The sequence below is a fragment of the Rana temporaria genome, chromosome 10 (genome assembly GCF_905171775.1).
Source record: "Rana temporaria chromosome 10, aRanTem1.1, whole genome shotgun sequence".
Classification (NCBI taxonomy): domain Eukaryota; kingdom Metazoa; phylum Chordata; class Amphibia; order Anura; family Ranidae; genus Rana; species Rana temporaria.
Window position 1 is genome coordinate 70604551 of NC_053498.1, and position 18065 is coordinate 70622615.

Genomic DNA, 18065 nt, shown 5'->3' on the forward strand with positions numbered 1-18065 from the left:
CTGTATTCTTGTAAAATTCAGACTCCATTGAATAATGAGGGCAGCTGAAGTATTGGAGGAGATAAATACAGCTTGGTTTAATTTCATTCTAAATGGTGTTCTTTAATGTATTCAGAGTACAAATAACCCAATTTTACATTATAATACACGTCACATTAAATCACTGTGCCAATCTAAGTGGTCATGAAAGTATATTTAAATTCTAAAACCTCCATAATGAGTACAGATAAATGTGCCACTTGCTCCATTATTCTACATTGAATAGTATTTTAATCTGCTCTTTTATACATTGTGCAGTCTTGCATAATTACAAACGTAGGACCAGCCTAAGGTACTACTGAGTTTGACCCCTGCCGTATACATCTACTTCTATCATGACACAGAAAGAAAATCACACTTTCCCTGTTTAAATCAGAAAGGCACATTACAAAATAAAGTATTACATAAATTGTAGAAAAGGGTTAGTATTTTATCCAGTCCTGAGATTTACACAATCCTAGTGGGTTAGGAAGTATCACTTGGTTACCCTCCTGACCTCAGCTGTTGAGTGGAAAGTGATAGAGCAGCAGAATACTGATGAATCCTCTCTCTATTCTCTCCTCCTGTCAGAATATACAGTATGCATGCAGCACAACCGATTGGCCCCCAATTGGAGAACTGCTGTGCTGGGGATTTCTGCAAGAGACTGGTACACAATAAAAATTATATTCTGTGATGTTGTAATGAAAGTATAACTGCATTACTGTTATTGCTTTTTTTCATAGCTGCTTTGATTTCTGATCTAATAGAATACATGCATGGCATAGATTACTATTTCCACTCCACCTCTACTTATGGTTGAAAGGTGTGCATGATGCTTAAATATTGTCCCTTATCACATATCAGAGAAGCTGGCATCGGACTGTTCACACCCTGCTAAGGAATGGATGTATTGGATGCAGTCACATAGACAGTCTCATAGAAAAACTAACCACCATAGAAGAAAGATTATACCGACAGTGGAGAAGCCTTGGAATAATGATTGGGGGGATTTACTAAAACTGGAGCCCTCAGAAACTGGTGCAGCTGTGCATGGTAACCAATCAGCTTCTAACTTCAGTTTGTTCAATTATGCTTTGACAATAAAACCTGGAAGCTGATTGGTTACTATGCAGAGCTTCATCAAACTTTGCACGCTCCAGTTTTTTAGTAAAGCTCTCCCACTAATAGTTGTAAAATTGTGGTCAAGGGGAGTAGGGGTACAATGATGAGGGAATAACATGCAGTTAATCTGATGCCTCGTACACACGTACGGGTTTCCCGTCGGGAAAACTACCATCAGAGCTTTCCCGGCCGTGTGTATGCTGCATCGTAGTTTTCCCGACATGAAAACTCCTAGAAAAAAAAGAGAACCACCTCCCTTTTTTCCCACCGGAATTCCCGGCATTTTTTAAGCTGGCAGTTTTCCTATGGCTTATGGCTTTCGGCTTTTGGGGGTTATACCGGGATGATGCCTGCAGCTGCAGGCATCATCCCTGTACCGTTGTTTAGATTGGGCGATCGGCTTTCCGGTGATAACAACCGATACGGCTAAAAGCCGCTTGATTTGTTATCCTGGAGGAGCGGGAGGGGACATCCCCCCCTCCTGCCGCCTACGCGGCGCTGACCGGCCTCCTGTCCCACCGGGAGACCCGCACCAGGATGCGCCTCTTCCGGTGCCTAGCCACAGACTGCAACAAAGCCATAAACGGCTTAGTTCCAATCTCCTGACTGTAAACACGGAAGCGACGTCACGACATCACTTCCTGTTTACTCGGTGGAGCATTCCCAACCAAAGCTCTCATGGCAGTTTTCCTATCGGGAAACCCTGCCGTGTGTAGGGGGACAAAGTCACCGAGCAAGGTTCTTGGTTTTCCCCTCGGGTTTCCGGCGGTAAAAAGGGAAAACTGTACGTGTGTACTAGGCATTACATGCTCTTGCTATTTTCAAATGGGGGAACTTTTGGATTTTTGCAGGATGAGGATAGTGCCTCTCTGGCCATTCAGATTATACATGTGGCCAGTAGTAATTTATATTGAGATTAAGACCCCTTTCACACTGAGGAGCTTTTTAGGCGGTACATCGCTAAAAATAGCGCTGCTATACCGCCTGAAAAACTCCTGCCCAGCAACTTCAATGTGAAAGCCGAAGGGCTTTCACACTGAGGCGATGCGCTGGCAGGAGAGAAAAAAATCTTTGGAGCGGTATGTATACCGCTCCTTCCCATTTAAAACAATGGAAAAAAGCGGGGTAATACCGCCCGCAATGCGCCTCTGCAGAGGCGCATTGCGGGCGGTATTAAGCCTTTATCGGCCGCGGCAAATCCGACGGTATAGCGCCGATATTTTTAGCGCCGCTATACCGCCACCGCGCCTCCCGCCCCAGTGTGAAAGGGGCCTAAGTAGTAATTTCTGTCTACATGTCTTTTTAACATCTGGCTTCAGTATTTTCTGTATTCCATCTATTGCAACTATATATATATATATGCTGCATATTATGGTTATCTATTCCCTTTGCCCCTCATTTCCTCTGGCAATTACTGTGAAGCTAGGAAGTTTAAGAATGTCAAGAGAATAATAGGATTGCGCTGGCTGTAATGCACACTCAGAACTCTTATGGAGCTGATTCATAATTGCAATTTCTTTGATCACTTATTTGTAATCTGACACATGTAACCAAGCAGCAAGCCAGCAACATCCATATGAAAGTCTTACATCAATGCAATTAATTGACTGGCTTATATTAATGTGAAATGTACCTAATAGATTTTATATGGAAGGATTTGTTGCCGATGGCAAAAAAATTCAAAAGGGAAAAGGCTCATGATGATCCCAACAGTTAAGCAGACTTTAATGTTAAAGTTCTGCTATAATCCACAGTGATAGGTGGACTGGCACTTTAACCATGGAAACTGATTGGTGATTTCATGAATCAAACCCTGTCTAAACAGCAACAGACAAAATCAGAATATTTGCCAGCTAGTACAACTGATATTTTGAGCAGTCAGCTTAACATTTACGAAAATGATGGCTAAAAAAAAAATTGTTTCGGATATAGTAGGGAAAAGTTAAAACCCATTATTTTATTCATTTATGTATTTATTTTTGCTGTTTGTATCCCATTAGGGAAATTTTCCTTCACTTTGTGTCCCAGAGACTAAACAGAAAGAGGACATTTCCCAAACTTAGCTTAGTTGTCCCCAGAACAGCTGTCATCATTGGAAGATCTTCTCTAGATTTTGTTCTGGGGATAACTGTAAAATTATGGATTTCCCCCTCACTTTCATCTCGTGACATTGGTCACCAGTACATATAGAAGGGTGATCTCCCCTAATGAGGACACACCAACAGCAATAAAAACCTGATACCAACAAAAACAAAAAAAAGAAATTAATGAAAAATACTAGCTACAGAGCTGATGATTTAACCTCCCCGCATTAGCAAAATGGAGCTAGATTTTAACAATATTTGTTTTAGTGCCGGTTCACACTACCGTGACTTGGGATCCGGCTTGTGTCGCCCCAAGTCGCGCGACATGAGAAATTCAATTGAAGTGAATGAGATTCGTCTTAATGCACACTATTGAAGTCTCTCCAACTTCAGAAAAGGTTCCTGTACGACTTCTAGGCAACTTGTACCCATTGATTTCAAATTCGGATCACTGTCTTAACTGAAGCAACTTTACAGGAAAAGAAAATAGTTTACTCAGGCAAACCCCTCCCTCCCACAGAACTGATTATTCTGTGATTGGCCACAGCCAAAGTCGCCTGTCCTGGAGGCAACTTTGTAAGTTGCTCCAAGTCGCGCAGAAGTCGCCTTGCAAAGTCGCGCTGTGAGTCGGGTTGCCCCTGTGTGTACAGGCACTAATGGTTGCTTTATAACTTTCTTGAGATTTATTGCCTATTACTTATTTTTAGTCAGATTGATATTTTTTATGATTTTGCTATTTAAAATGCAATAGTGGATAAATAAAAGAAGAAAATTGAATACATACTTGCCATAATTTTGCTTTCTTGACAAGCTCCAGCATACTGGTGGGTGTAGATAGCTCCATGTCAACATACTGGTGGAAAACAGCAATGATAAGATCTTTCAGCCCAAGTTTATAGTTGTAAGGCCCCGTACACACGGCCGAGGAACTCGACGTGCCAAACACATCGAGTTCCTCGGCGTGTTCAGTCCTGGAGCCGCCGAGGAGCTCGGCGGGCCGAGTTCTCCCATAGAACAACGAGGAAATAGAGAACATGTTCTCTATTTCCTCGCCGAGATCCTCGTCGGCTTCCTCGGCCGAAAGTGTACACACGGCCGGGTTTCTCGGCGGAATTCAGCTTCCGACCGAATTTCTGGCTGAATTCTGCCGAGAAACTCGGTCGTGTGTACGGGGCCTAAGAGATTCCGGCTCAACACAATAATAAGTCATGCAAGTGTGTATCAAGGAACAAGAGGCAGCCTTGTATATCATTTTTAAAGGGGGCACGCCAAACCGCTGCTTATGATGCTGCCATACCATACATGGAGGTGGGGGCAGGGGAAGCCGTCCGTGTCAGGAGAACACAGTGATTATTGCTAAGTGGCTATACCTAGCAATAATAGCAATAATCACATGTAAAATCCAACAGGCTGTTGTACCCACGTTGATTGATCAATCAATTAGGTACATTCGGCCTGACCATACATGGCCTGAATCTTGGCTGGTTTCTGCTAAGCTGGCCGAGATTCGAACCGTCTATGGCCAGCTTTGGATTTGTAGGTCAAGGGGATTGTTTTGACCAGGATGCAATTGTTCAACTTGACATTTCCTTCACCTGGAAATCACAAACAGGTTGTCAGAAGTTCTGAAGCTAGCCATAACTTGTATGTACACCTGTAAAGATTTGCCCACATCTAAATGATTTACTTGCCGAATATCTGAAGACAAGAACATAAGGAGTACATTTTACCGTTTTAAGATACTAGTTTGTGAACATCTTTAGGGTGAACCCTGTCGTGGGTACTAACACAACTCTGCCAGCAAAAAAGGTGGTGAAGGTTTTTTTTAACCCCTAATGCAACAATCTCAAAAACGATCCTTTCGTTGTTGTCTACTGGACCCAGGAGAGGTAATCGTCTTAAAAATACTGTAGGTCTGAACCGGGATGCAAACGACAGATAAGCGAGCTATATTGACCCAGTCTCACTCTAAAATCTGAGTGACATCCTTCATCAGCTTGCTGCTATAAGTGCCTTCTTGTATTTTCAAATAAGCCACTGCTGTCACTTTGTGGTTATGACTAAAGCCCTATACACACGATCGGTCCATCCGATGAGAACGGTCTGATGGACCGTTTTCATCAGTTAACCGATGAAGCTGACTGATGGTCAGTCGTGCCTACACACCATCAGTTAAAAACCCTATCGTGTCAGAACGCGGTGACGTAAAACACAACGACGTGCTGAAAAAAATGAAGTTTAATGCTTCCAAGCATGCGTCAACTTGATTCTGAGCATGCATGGATTTTAAAGCGATGGACGTGCCTACAAACGATCGTTTTTTTTTATCGGCTAGGTATCCATCGGTTAGATTTAAAACAAGATTGCTTTTTTTTTCCATAACGGATGGGGCATACACACGATTGGTTTGGTTCGATGAAAATGGTCCATCAGACCGTTCTCATCGGTTTGACCGATCGTGTGTATGCGGCATAAGGCCTTATAGGCTGAAACCTTTCCTATTGCGTTTGTCTACTGTGTCTTGTCAATAAATACTTCAATTGTTTAAGAGCTACGACCGGAGTGCGGATCATCTTTTCTTCACTGCTGTCACTTTGTCCATCTTTAATAAAACACACTTTCCCCATATCTACTGTTGTAAGGCCACTAAAGCTTGAAAGGCTGCCCTCAGCTCTGTAATGTTTGATACCACCCTCATTGAGGGAAAAGCCCATACCCCCTGAGCTGTTTCCCCCAGACTGCGGACGTTCACCCAATCTCATTGACATTGAGGACAATCCAGAGTGCAGGGACAAGAGAATGAGAATCCTGTTTATCCACCATTGAAGACTTTGTCTCATATTTGGAGAAACTAGGATTCAGTCTTCAGATTGCCTTTGGCCTAGGAATCCTTTCTGAAAAGGCCAAGATATCCAGTGAGCTCATTTGACCATTGGTACTGCAGAGATCATAATCCCCATCACCCTGAAACACTTGGCCGCTGACATGTAGATTGCAGCTCAAGCCTTCAGCATTCTCCATTGGACTATTGGAATCTTCTCTGCAGGGAGCAACATGGTTTATGCAGGCTCCCACGTACACACTCCAGTTCAGCTGTCTCTGGAAGATCTTCTGTCAAATATGTATCTGAAAGTGCTAGAAACCAAGAACATAGGAACCTGTTGGTGAATAAAAGAGAATCTTCTTCGTAATAGCAACGAGAAAGCAGGCATCCACATTCTCTGCATTGACTGGTCTTTAGAAGGGGTTGGCATGTTTGAGAAAGTAATGTAAGAGAAAACCCTGTTATAATGATAAAAGATAGTCTGCCATAGCAACCCACTTGTGCACCCAAGAACGCACCTGGGCACCATACAGGGAATAAGTCAGTACAGTATGTGCAGAAGACAGTAGATTGGTGGCTTCTTCACCACAAGTGAAGCTGTTCTAATTTAAACTAGCTGTCCAAGGTGGGCAAAAATCACATGGCATGAATGCACCAGCTGTCAAAATGGTAACACTGTGGCTAGTGAGTGCACAATGCTATATCTGAGGGTAGTGGGAATGGAGTAAACACGCATTAGTATACATACTGTGCTATCGGCAAAAAGGTTTTAAATAAATGCTTGATAATTAATATACTGTAGGTCAATGCATGCATTAGAAACATTGCTTTTCTCTCTTACAGCCGGTGAGAAGCTCAGTGGAATTCATCAGCAGCCAAATAACACACAGGAAATGAAGGACAATGTGGAACAAGTACTTCAATTTATGGCTTCTAAAAAGATCAGGATGCATCAAACAACAGCAAAAGGTAGGCGTAGCAGTGTGAAGTTCAGTTCAGCATTTCTTATAGTTGGACACTAACGCCGCGTACACACGGTCGGACTTTTGACCGGGTAAAACTCTGTCTGAATTTCCGACAGAAAAATAGAGAACCTGCTCTCTATCTAAAGTCCATCGGAAATTCTGATGGAAAAATTCCGATGGGGCATACACACGGTCGGAATATCCAATGGAAAGCTCCCATCTGACTTTTTCTATCGGAAATTCCGATCGTGTTTACGCGGCATAAGTTGTATTACTCTATGGATGAAAACATCTACATGGCAACATGAAAATTGGGTGTCCTGGGGAGCCGCCATCCCTGCTGTGGCCAAACTGGTATTTGAACTGTCTGTCAATTTTTTTTATTTATCCAGGTCATGGTATAGCTAATCATATTCATATTCAACTGGACTTGTTCTATAAAGTTATACAGTAGATTTTTGCTACCCATCCAAGCTGCTTCTTTAGATCTGTTGAGTGTCAGGAACATGCCTCAGGATTTATAGTCATACTTGTAACTTGTCATCGTAATCCAATCACGCTGAGGCAAGGTGTGAAATTTGTGACTCGACCCTTTTCTAATTATATAATCCAATAACCTTCTTGTAATAAAGTTTGGGCCATGTGTTATTCATTTGAGTTCATTGCTGTGGTAGAGATTTTAAAACAGCCTTGTATGTGGTTGACAGATGTTGTCAAAGGTCCCCACTCCATTTAGGGATAGTTGTTCCAGTTTAACATAGGTAGCCACTTTTGTGCCTTTTTCAAATAATTTGTACTCTGTGTCCAAAATGTGTCCCGACTTATCTTTGATCTAATGTCCCTTTTCATTAACATGGAGGAGTGAGGCTGGTTTCACACTTATGCAAATTGAATGCAGGTTTGCGTCTTTGGCTCCCTGAAGGGTCCTGTGCATCTTTGGCACCTTTCGGGTCCGAATTCGGACCTAATTCAGACCTGAAACAGTGAACGGTGACGCACCAAACCCCCTGCTGTGCCCTGCATCGCACATAGAGTGAACCCAGCCTCAGGCCCCGTACACACGGCCGAGAAACTCGACGAGCAAAACACATCGTTTTGCTCGTCGAGTTTCTTGTCAAGCCGCCGAGGATCTCGGCGGGCCAACTTTTCCCATTGAGGAACGAGGAAATAGAGAACATGTTCTCTATTTGGCCCGAGGAGATTCTCGTCGGTTTCCTCGGCCGAAAGTGTACACACGGCCGGGTTTCTCGGCAGAATACAGCTCCGACCGAGTTTCTGGCTGAATTCTGCCGAGAAACTCGGTCATGTGTACGGGGCCTCAGAGTCAGAGTCCTGACCTGCAGAGGCTTCTCTCCTATGTTGAGCCATCCGTTTTGGTCCTCCCAGGTTTTTGCTTCCCTCACTACACTGAGTTGCATATACCAGATTACTTCACTTGTGTTTGGGTTTTTGTTTTGGACTCAACATTCAAATACAAGCAAAGTAACCATATTTAGGGTCAGTCTATCTATAAATGTGGAATGTGTTGCTATACTTACTAGAACAGCCTTTCTCAGCTTTTTTAACATGGAGAAACCCTTGAAATAACTTTCCGGTCTCAGGGAAACCCCTGCTAATAATTAGTATATTTCCAGTTCAACCAGTCCAGTTGAACATGACTAACTGCTGCTAGCTATATTGAGAGTGGTTGACACAGGAAAAGCTGTAGGAGCCAAAACTTTGGTTTTAGGTTCTTTATCTTTGTCATTTGGCAGTGATAAACAGCCAATGTTCTAAATCCAATGATCGATTAGAAATGCAGATTTCACTACCATTTCATCATATACGCTTAAAATATTTTTAGATTTGAGTTTAACGTGAACTTTTGCATTGACCTTGTGCAACACAGAAACAGGTTATCTTTAATGTCCCTCTTCCCTGTATCACATAGACACTCTTCCTTCCTATTGCCATCCCCCTATTTACAGTGCCTTGAAAAAATATTCATACCCCTTGAAATTTTCCACATTTTGTCATGTTACAACCAAAAACATAAATGTGTTTTATTGGGATTTTATGTGATAGAACAACACAAATTGGCACATAATTGTGAAGTGGAAGGAAAATGATAAATGGTTTTCATTTTTTTTTTCCAAATAAATATCTGAAAAGTGTAGCGTGCATTTATTTTCAGCCCCCTTTACTCTGATACCCCTAACTAAAATCTAGTGCAACCAATTGCCTTCAAAAGTCACCTAATTAGTAAATAGTGTCCACCTATGTGTAATTTAATCTCAGTATAAACACAGCTGTTTTGTGAAGCCCTCAGAGGTTTGTTAGAGAACCTTAGTGAAAAATCAGCATCATGAAGGCCAGAGAACACACCAGACAGGTCAGGGATAAAGTTGTGGAGAAATTTAAAGCAGGGTTAGCTTATAAAAAAAATACCCTAAGCTTTGAACATCTCATGGAGCACTGTTCAATCCATCATCCCAAAATAGAAAGAGTATGGCACAACTGCAAACCTACCAAGACATGGCCGTCCACCTAAACTGACAGGCCGGGCAAGGAGAGCATTAATCAGAAAAGCAGCCAAGAGGCCCATGGTAAACTCTGCAGGAGCTGCAGAGATCCACACCTCAGGTGGAAGAATCTGTCCACAGGACAACTGTTAGCCGTGCACTCCACAAATCTGGCCTTTATGGAAGACTGGCAAGAAGAAAGCCATTGTTGAAAGAAAGCAATAAAAAGTTCCATTTGCAATTTGCGAGAAGCCATGTTTGGGAGACAGCAAATAATGGAAGAAGTTGCTCTGGTCAAATGAGAACAAAATTCAACTTTTTAGCCTAAAAGCAAGACGCTACCTGTGGAGGAAAATTAACACTGCATATTACCCTAAACACACCATCCCCACTGTGAAGCATGGTGGTGGCAACATCATGTTGTTGGAATGCTTTTCTTCAGCAGGGACAGTGAAGCTGGTCCGAGTTGATGGGAAGATGGATGGACCCAAATCTTAGGAGAAAACCTGCTAGACTCTGCAAAAGAGACAGAGGTTCACTTTCCAGCAGGACAACAACCCTAAACATACAGCCAGAGCTACAATGGGATGGTTTAGATCACAGCATATTCATGTGCTAGAATGGCCCATTTAAAGTTCAGACCGAAATCCAATTGAGCATCTGTGGCAAGACTTAGGAATTGCTGTTCACAGGCGCTCTCCTTTCAATCTAACAGAGATTGAGCTATTTTGCAAAGAAGAATGGGCAAAAATGTCACTGTCTAGATGTGCAAAGCTGGTAGAGACATCCCCCAAAAAAATTGCGGTTATAATTGCAGAGAAAGGGGGTTCTACAAATTATTGACTCAGGGGGGCCGAATACAAATGCACGCCACACTTTTCAGAAATTTAGTTGAAAAAAACATTTATCATTTTCCTTCCACTTCACAATTATGTGCTACTTTGTGTTGGTCTAACATAAAATCCCAATAAAATACATTAATATTTTTAGTTGTAACATGACAAAATGTGGAAAATGTCAAGGGGTATGAATACTTTTTTAAGGTATTGTAGCTGCTGGAAGCTGAAGAAGCCATGTAAGTTATAAATTGCTTAAAGCTGACCAGAGTAAATGAATGAATTTCTTCATCCACACAAGCAAAGTGGATGGAGGAATTCATCCTATTGAGACTACATATAATGACATTAACATTCCACTGTCAGAATAAACTAGTTGGCTGCAGCCGCTGATCGAGAAACATTTTCCAACATTCCAGTTTGACAGATCGACTTCTGTCGAGGGGAAGCGGCACACCTAAATGTGGCCGATGTGGCAGCAGGCAGTCCCTCTGTACATGATCAGAATAAAGCTTTGCTGGATGCCTTTTTGTATTTACCTTTTTGTGTTTAGTACAATGCCTATACACCAAAAGTAGCAAATTTTCTCATACGTGTCTTAGCCAAATTTTTGTTTTCTATGGGCCAGATTCACAGAAGAGATACAACGGCGTATCTCCTGATACGCCGTCGTATCTCTGAGATCCGCCCGTCCTAACTATGCGACTGATTCATAGAATCAGTTACGTATAGATAGCCATAAGATTCGACAGGTGTAATTGACTTACACTGTCGGATCTTAGGATGCAATTCTATGCCGGCCGCTAGGTGGCGATTCCATTGCGGTCGGCGTAGAATGTGCAAATGACTAGTTACGGCGATCCACGAAGATCTGTGCGTTCGTCGCAATCCCGTACGTCGTCGCTAGTCGTTTTTACCCGTCGCAAAGTTACACCTGCTTTAACATGGCTTATCTTTAGATCAGCTGTGTTAAAGTATGGCCGGCGTTCCCGCGTCGAATTTCGAATTATTTTTTTTGCGTAAGACGTCCGGGAATACGAAACGCCGTAACGCACGTCGCATTTAAAAAAAACCGTTGGGGCGCCGTAATTTCGCGCAAAGCACTTCGGGAAATTTAAACACGGAGCATGCGCAGAACGCGCCTAATTTAAATGGTGCCCGCCCGCATTTACATTGCACCGCCGCAAGTTTACAGGTAAGAGCTTTGTGAATCAGGCACTTATGCTGTAAACCTGCGGCGGTGTAACGTAAATCAGATACGTTACGCCGCTCGGGAGCAACGTAATTGTCTCTGAATCTGGCCCTATATTCTTACCCTTGTTGTTCAGAAACTCCTTTTTGTTGAAGTTGACATGAATCAAATGAAATTCCACACATTGGTAGTTTTGCGATTGTTCTCATCTGAATAGATGGAAGTCTGCTTCAGAAAAGTAATAAACATCAAATTAAAATGACTTGTGCTGATTACAAGATAAATCTACATAAGACACATCTGCTGCCTGACACACTGCTGGAGTTTTTCCTATTGGTGAGATCTATCATCGGAGGTTATATGAGGGCAGCATCAAGTCTAGGTGTGCACATGTGTAACTGGTAGAGCTCCACTTACTAACTAGCAAAGTAAAGATACAAGTAAAGTTAAAAATACAAATGCAACTACTACTGTATGCAGCCTTAAAGTGGATGTGAACCCAAAAAAAATGTATTTATTTTTTTGATGCCACAATGTACAATATAAGATTTCCTATCATCTGTGCCCAGTCTTGCCACACAGAGTTAATCCAGCTCTGAGCAATCCTCTTTTATTGTTCAGTGAAATAAAACGGACTTACAGAGAAAAACCTGAGTCTGTTCCGCCCCCTTGCTGTGAGTGACAGGTTATTTACATATCTCATGCACTAGCCTGGAGACTGGCATTTTTTAATTCCCACCTCCACCCCTTTTCTGAAGTCATGTGGTTACTTTTCTGGATTTTGACTGGATGTTAGTGATCATAGCAGAATTTAGTGTAAGGAATACACAGGATTGCATGTTGACAAGGGGAGTGTAGAGGAGGGTGGGGAGTCTACTGGCATCACGACTCCACCCACCGAGCTCCAGACAACAGATCCACCCACAGAATCTGCAGTTTTTCAGTTCTGTTTACAGACAGAGGGGAAAGTATATCCTTATAGATCAGCACTATGGCAGTAGTTTAGAAAGGATGAGAGTGGGTTTACATCCACTTTAAGCAGGCCATATATTATGCAATTTTTTTTTCTTTCCACCATCCTGGAGCACTATTGTGCTCTGCCGGTGTGGTGTCTTCCCTGCCAGCAGAACACAATGATTAATGTTGCTTATAGCCAGCGGCAATAATCTTTTGGGAAAAACCTGACAGGCTGATTGTACACAAATCGATCCGTAAAAAGACTTGTGTACCACCAGGGTGCCCATACATGGATTGAAATTCAGCCGGTTCAGTAGGGACTGGCCGAGTTTCGATCCATGTATGGCTGGCTTTAGAGCCTTAGGCAAAGTTTACACATGCGACAGCATTTGCTGCCTCTCTGAAAAGAAATCTACAGTGGATCACTGCCAGCTAATGGCAAAAGGGACAATTATTGCCATGGCTGTGGCATGTGTAATCCCCAGTTAGACTGCCTTTGCAGCTAAACCCCCCTGGCGGTATTCCCGAGTCTGACTCGGGGTGAGATTTTTGTGCTGCGATCGGTAACCCCGAGTGAGGCCCCGTACACACCATAGAATCCATCCGCAGATAAATCCCAGCAAATGGGTTTCAGCGGATAGATCCTATGGTGTGTACACGCCAGCGGATCTTTATCCGCGGATATTTATCCCCTGGGATGGATTCCAGCAGATCGAATATTCGCTGACATGCAGAACAAATCCATCTGCTGGAATCCATCCCAACGGATGGATCCGCTGGTCTGTACAGACTCACCGGATCCATCCGTCCTAAGGGATCCCCCGCATGCGTTGTAATGATTTGACGCATGCGTGGAATTCCTTATATGACAGCGTCACGCACGTCGCCGCGTCATAATCGCGGCGACGGCGCGACACGTCATCGCCAGAGGATTTCGGCACGGATTTCAATGCGATGGTGTGTACACGCCATCGCATAGAAATCTGCTGAAATCCTCGAGAGGATTTATCCGCGGAAACGGTCCGCTGGACCGTATTCGCGGATAAATTCTCCCGTGTGTATGGGGCCTCAGACTCGGGCTCGCCTCGCTGGATCCACAGGCAGTGTTTTCTTACCTTGTCCCTGGATCCAGCGATGCCACCGCGCTGTGTGAGCGAGTGGGACCTCACTCGATTCACACAGCGTCCTCCTGTGCCGCTGATCTCCGTTCCCTGCGACGTTACGACGCACGGGAGCGGAGAACGGCGCCAAATTCAAAAACGTAAACAAACACATTACATACAGTATACTGTAATCTTATAGATTACAGTACTGTATGTAAAAAATACACACCCCCCTTGTCCCTAGTGGTCTGCCCAGTGCCCTACATGTACTTTTATATAATAAAAACTGTTCTTTCTGCCTGCAAACTGTAGATTGTCCATAGCAACCAAAAGTGTCCCTTTATGTCAAAAATGGTTTTAGAGCAGCTAGAAAACAGCGATAATAAATTATAATCACTTGCAGAATTGTGCGATAGCGATTTGTGGGGAAATTCGTCATAAAAAAATAAAAGTAATGACAGCAACAATTCTGCAACTGAGCAAATTTCAGTGATTTTGAGTTGATTACATTATTGAATAATTGTTATTATAATTATATTATTATTTGTTATAATTATTTATAATTAATTATTACAGTTGGAAAAAGCAATGCTCAACCACCTATATCGGGGATATGCAATTAGCGGACCTCCAGCTGTTGCAGAACTACGATTCCCATGAGGCATAACAAGACTCTGACAGCCACAAGCATGACACCCAGTCAGAGGCATGATGGAACTTGTAGTTTTGCAACAGCTGGAGGTCCGCTTATTGCATATCCCTGAGCAGCTCCAGTCTGCTGTAATACCATTAGGCCTCATGCACACTGGAAATTTTTACAGCTGCTGTTCTTTGGCTTCAGACATTTTTTTCTGCAGCCAGTAAACTCTCCAGCATCTTTTCATGACATACCTCAATCGGGAAAATACCTCATTATGGCCACTATTCGGAGCTGACAATCATAGTAAAATATGGTTAGATCTCGTCATGTCTAGGCTAATGCTTGTGACATTCATTTTTTTTATATATATATATTGATAGACCCTTAGTTTTGTCTTTCATTTGCAGTGTGGTTCCAGGAGAGGTCAGGAAAGGCAGGACCAAATGCATCTTTTTTAGGTAGCAGGGACATTTAAATATAGTTTTATCACTATTTAGGGTTGATTTACTAAAGGCAAATAGACTGTACACTCTGAATGTGCAGTTGCTCCAGAGCTTAATTAATGAAATGAAGCTTCACTTTTAAAAAGAATGCCCAATCACATGCATGTAAAAAAAAAAAAAAGCATTTCTGCTTACTCATGATTGGCTGATGGAAGTCAGCAGAGCTTCCTCTCTTTTACCAAGCTCTGGAGCAAATGTAGAGCAAATGTAATTTGCAGAATGTACAGCCTCTTTGCCCCTAGTGAATCCACCCCAATATCTCTTGATCATTTTGACATGCTTTTTTTCTCAGAAGGTAACCTAAGATTATACCTATTTTCTTTATTTTTCCCCAGATATAGCTGATGGAAATTTAAAATCGATTATGAGAATTATTCTGACACTGGCAGCCCATTTTAAACCTGTGTCAGGACGATCCGTCAACCACAATGTGCAGGGAGCAACTGGAAAGGGCCAGTCCAATTTCTCTGCCAATCATCGCCCTCAGTCTACTACAGCAATGGCCCAGGGTGCAGCCGCTGCTCTTGCTGATGTTCGGCTGGACATGTCGCTCTCAGGACGAGATATTTCCCGCTACAGACAGAGGTATGCGGACCATAAGCAATAAACTCTGTGTACATGATGATGTTAGAAATTGAATGACAGTTTACAGATAATTTAGTTTCTTTAAATATGCCAATTAATATGCATTGTGTTTGGTTTTCCTATTGAATATCTACAGTCAGGCCTCGTACACACGACCAGTTTGGTGGGAGAGTTTTTTTGCCGAGGAAACCGGTCGTGTGTACATTTTTCATCGAGGAAACTGTCGAGGAACTCGTCGAGCCAAAAAGAGAGCATGTTCTCTTTTTCCTCGACGGGAATGGAGAAAATTGGCTCGTCGAGTTCCTCGACAAGCCTAACAAGAACTCGACGAGGAAAACAATGTTTCGCCCGCCGAGTTCCTCGGTCGTGTGTACGAGGCCTCAGAATGTTTGGCCTGCAAATTTACAGGAAACTAATTAAATCAATCAGGAAACTGCTAATTATATCCAGCAAACAGTGAAAGTTAAAGAGGAGTTCCAGCCCTTTTTTATGTTTATTAACCACTTGCTTACTGGGCACATATACCCCCTTCCTACCCACGCGAAATTTCAGCTTTCGGCACTGTCACGCTTTGAATAACAATTGCGCGGTTGTGGGACGTGGCACCCAAACAAAATTGGTGTCCTTTTTTTCCCCACAAATAGAGCTTTCTTTTGGTGGTATTTGATCACCTTTGCGGTTTTTATTTTTTGCGCTATAAACAAAAAAAGAGCGACAATTTGGAAAAAAACACAATGGCCCGGATATCACGAGATACGCTGCGTAAGTGCAAATATGCGCCTGAAAATAGGCTTCATCCGACCGACGTAACTTGCCTACGCCGGGGTAGAGTGGGCGCATATTTACGCTGGACGTATTTGGCGCTCCCACTGATTTTCTATTCACGTATGCAAATGAGGGAGATACGCCGATTCACGAACATACGTCCGTCCGACGCAGTGCGCGTAAAGTCATACGTCCGGCGCAAAGTTATGCCCCATAAAGGAGTTGTAACTCAGCAGCATCCATGCAAAGGGAACACAAGCTGGCATATTTTACGTAGTTTACGTTGTACGTGAATAGGGCTGGGCGTAGGTTACGTTCACGCCGTGGGCAGTGATCAGACGTATCTTAGGCAGTTCCGACGTGATTGTGAGCATGCGCACTGAGATGCGCCCACGGGACAGCGCATGCGCAGTTGGCGATACGTATCTGTCTGGCGCTCGGTCCATCATTTGCATGGGGTCACGCCTCATTAGCCTGGCCACACCCACTTACGCCGACTTATGCCTGAGAAACCCAGCGCAGATTTGGGAGGAAGTGCTATGTGAATTCAGTGCTTGCCTCTCTGCGCTGCGTCGGCGTAGCGTAAAGGAGATAAGCTACAGTGGCATAAATATGCGCCAGTGTCTGTGAATCCGGGCCAATATTTTTTAGTTTTTTAAAAAAAAACACAATTTTTTTTTCAGTTTAGTCCGTACATATTTCTGGTAAAAAATAAATCGCAATAAGCGTATAGTGATTGGTTTGCGCAAACATTATAACGCCTACAAAATAGGGGATAGAATTATTACTTTTTTTTTTTACTAGTAATGGAGGTGATCTGCGATTTTTGTCACGACTGCGATATTACGGCGGAAACACATCGGACAGTTTTGAAACATTTTTGGGACCATTCACATTTATACAGCGAACACTGCTATAAAAATGCACTGGTTACTGTATAAATGTGACTGGCAGGGAAGGGGTTAACACTAGGGGGCATCAAGAGGTTAAATATGTACCCTGGGAGTGATTCTTACTGTGGGGGGAGGGGGACTGACTGGGGGAGGTGACCGATGGTTGTCCCTATGTACAAGGGACACACCATTGGTCTCCTCTCCCTGACAGGACGTGGAGCTCTGTGTGTAAACACAGAGCTCCACGTCCCTGGCTCTGTGCCTGCCGATCGCGGGTGCCTGGCGGACATCGCGGCCGCCAGGTACGCGCATCGGCACCTGTGTGACGCGGGGGGCGCACGGCCGTATATAGACGGCCTCCCGGCAGGACAGACCCACCTTGCGCCCGTATATAGTATACGGCCGCAGGGTGGGAAGAGGTTAAAAGTCAGCAGCTACAAAAAGTGTAGCTGCTGGCTTTTAAAAAACAGACACTTACCTGTTCCACAGTCCAGCGGCGCGCAGCCCGAAGCTTCGCTCGTCTCCCCCCCCCCTCTTCGCCGGCGCCTCTATTGTAACTGTGGGCACCCGGTGGAAGTGGGCGTGAGCCATGCTAATGAGGCGTGACCCCATGCAAATGATAGGCCAATCGCCATAGAAGTACTTAAAACGAACGGCACATGCTGTGGCCGAATCCCAGTGCGCATGCTCAGAACCACGTCAAAACAACTGCCTAAGATACGTCGAATCACTGCCTAAGACGTGAGCGTAACCTACGCCTAGTCATATTCACGTACAACGTAAACGACAAAAGATACGACGGCTTGTGTTCCCTGGTCCATACCTTTGCATGAGTTGCGCCTCCTATATGGGGAATAACTTTACGCCGGACTTACGACTTACGCAAACCGCGTATGTTATGCGCCGGGAGCAACTACGTTCGTGAATCGGCGTATCTCCCTCATTTGCATATGTGCATAGAAAATCAATGGGAGCGGAAAATGTGCCCAGCGTAAATATGCGCCCACGATACGACGGCGTAGGCAAGTTACGTCGGTCGTAGGAAGCCTATTTTTAGGCGTATCTCAGATTGTG

At 43.6% G+C, this 18065-nt stretch overlaps 1 protein-coding gene across 2 annotated transcripts in view; it reads left to right on the forward strand.

Moving 5' to 3' along the window:
• Positions 1-18065, forward strand: part of DIXDC1 (DIX domain containing 1) — a 231373-nt gene that overhangs the window by 69867 nt on the left and 143441 nt on the right. For both annotated transcript variants that reach the window (XM_040325415.1, XM_040325416.1), the window contains exons 3-4: positions 6895-7020; positions 15084-15333. In XM_040325415.1, coding sequence (XP_040181349.1) covers positions 6895-7020; positions 15084-15333 — 376 coding nt within the window. The remainder of the gene's footprint in view (positions 1-6894; positions 7021-15083; positions 15334-18065) is intronic.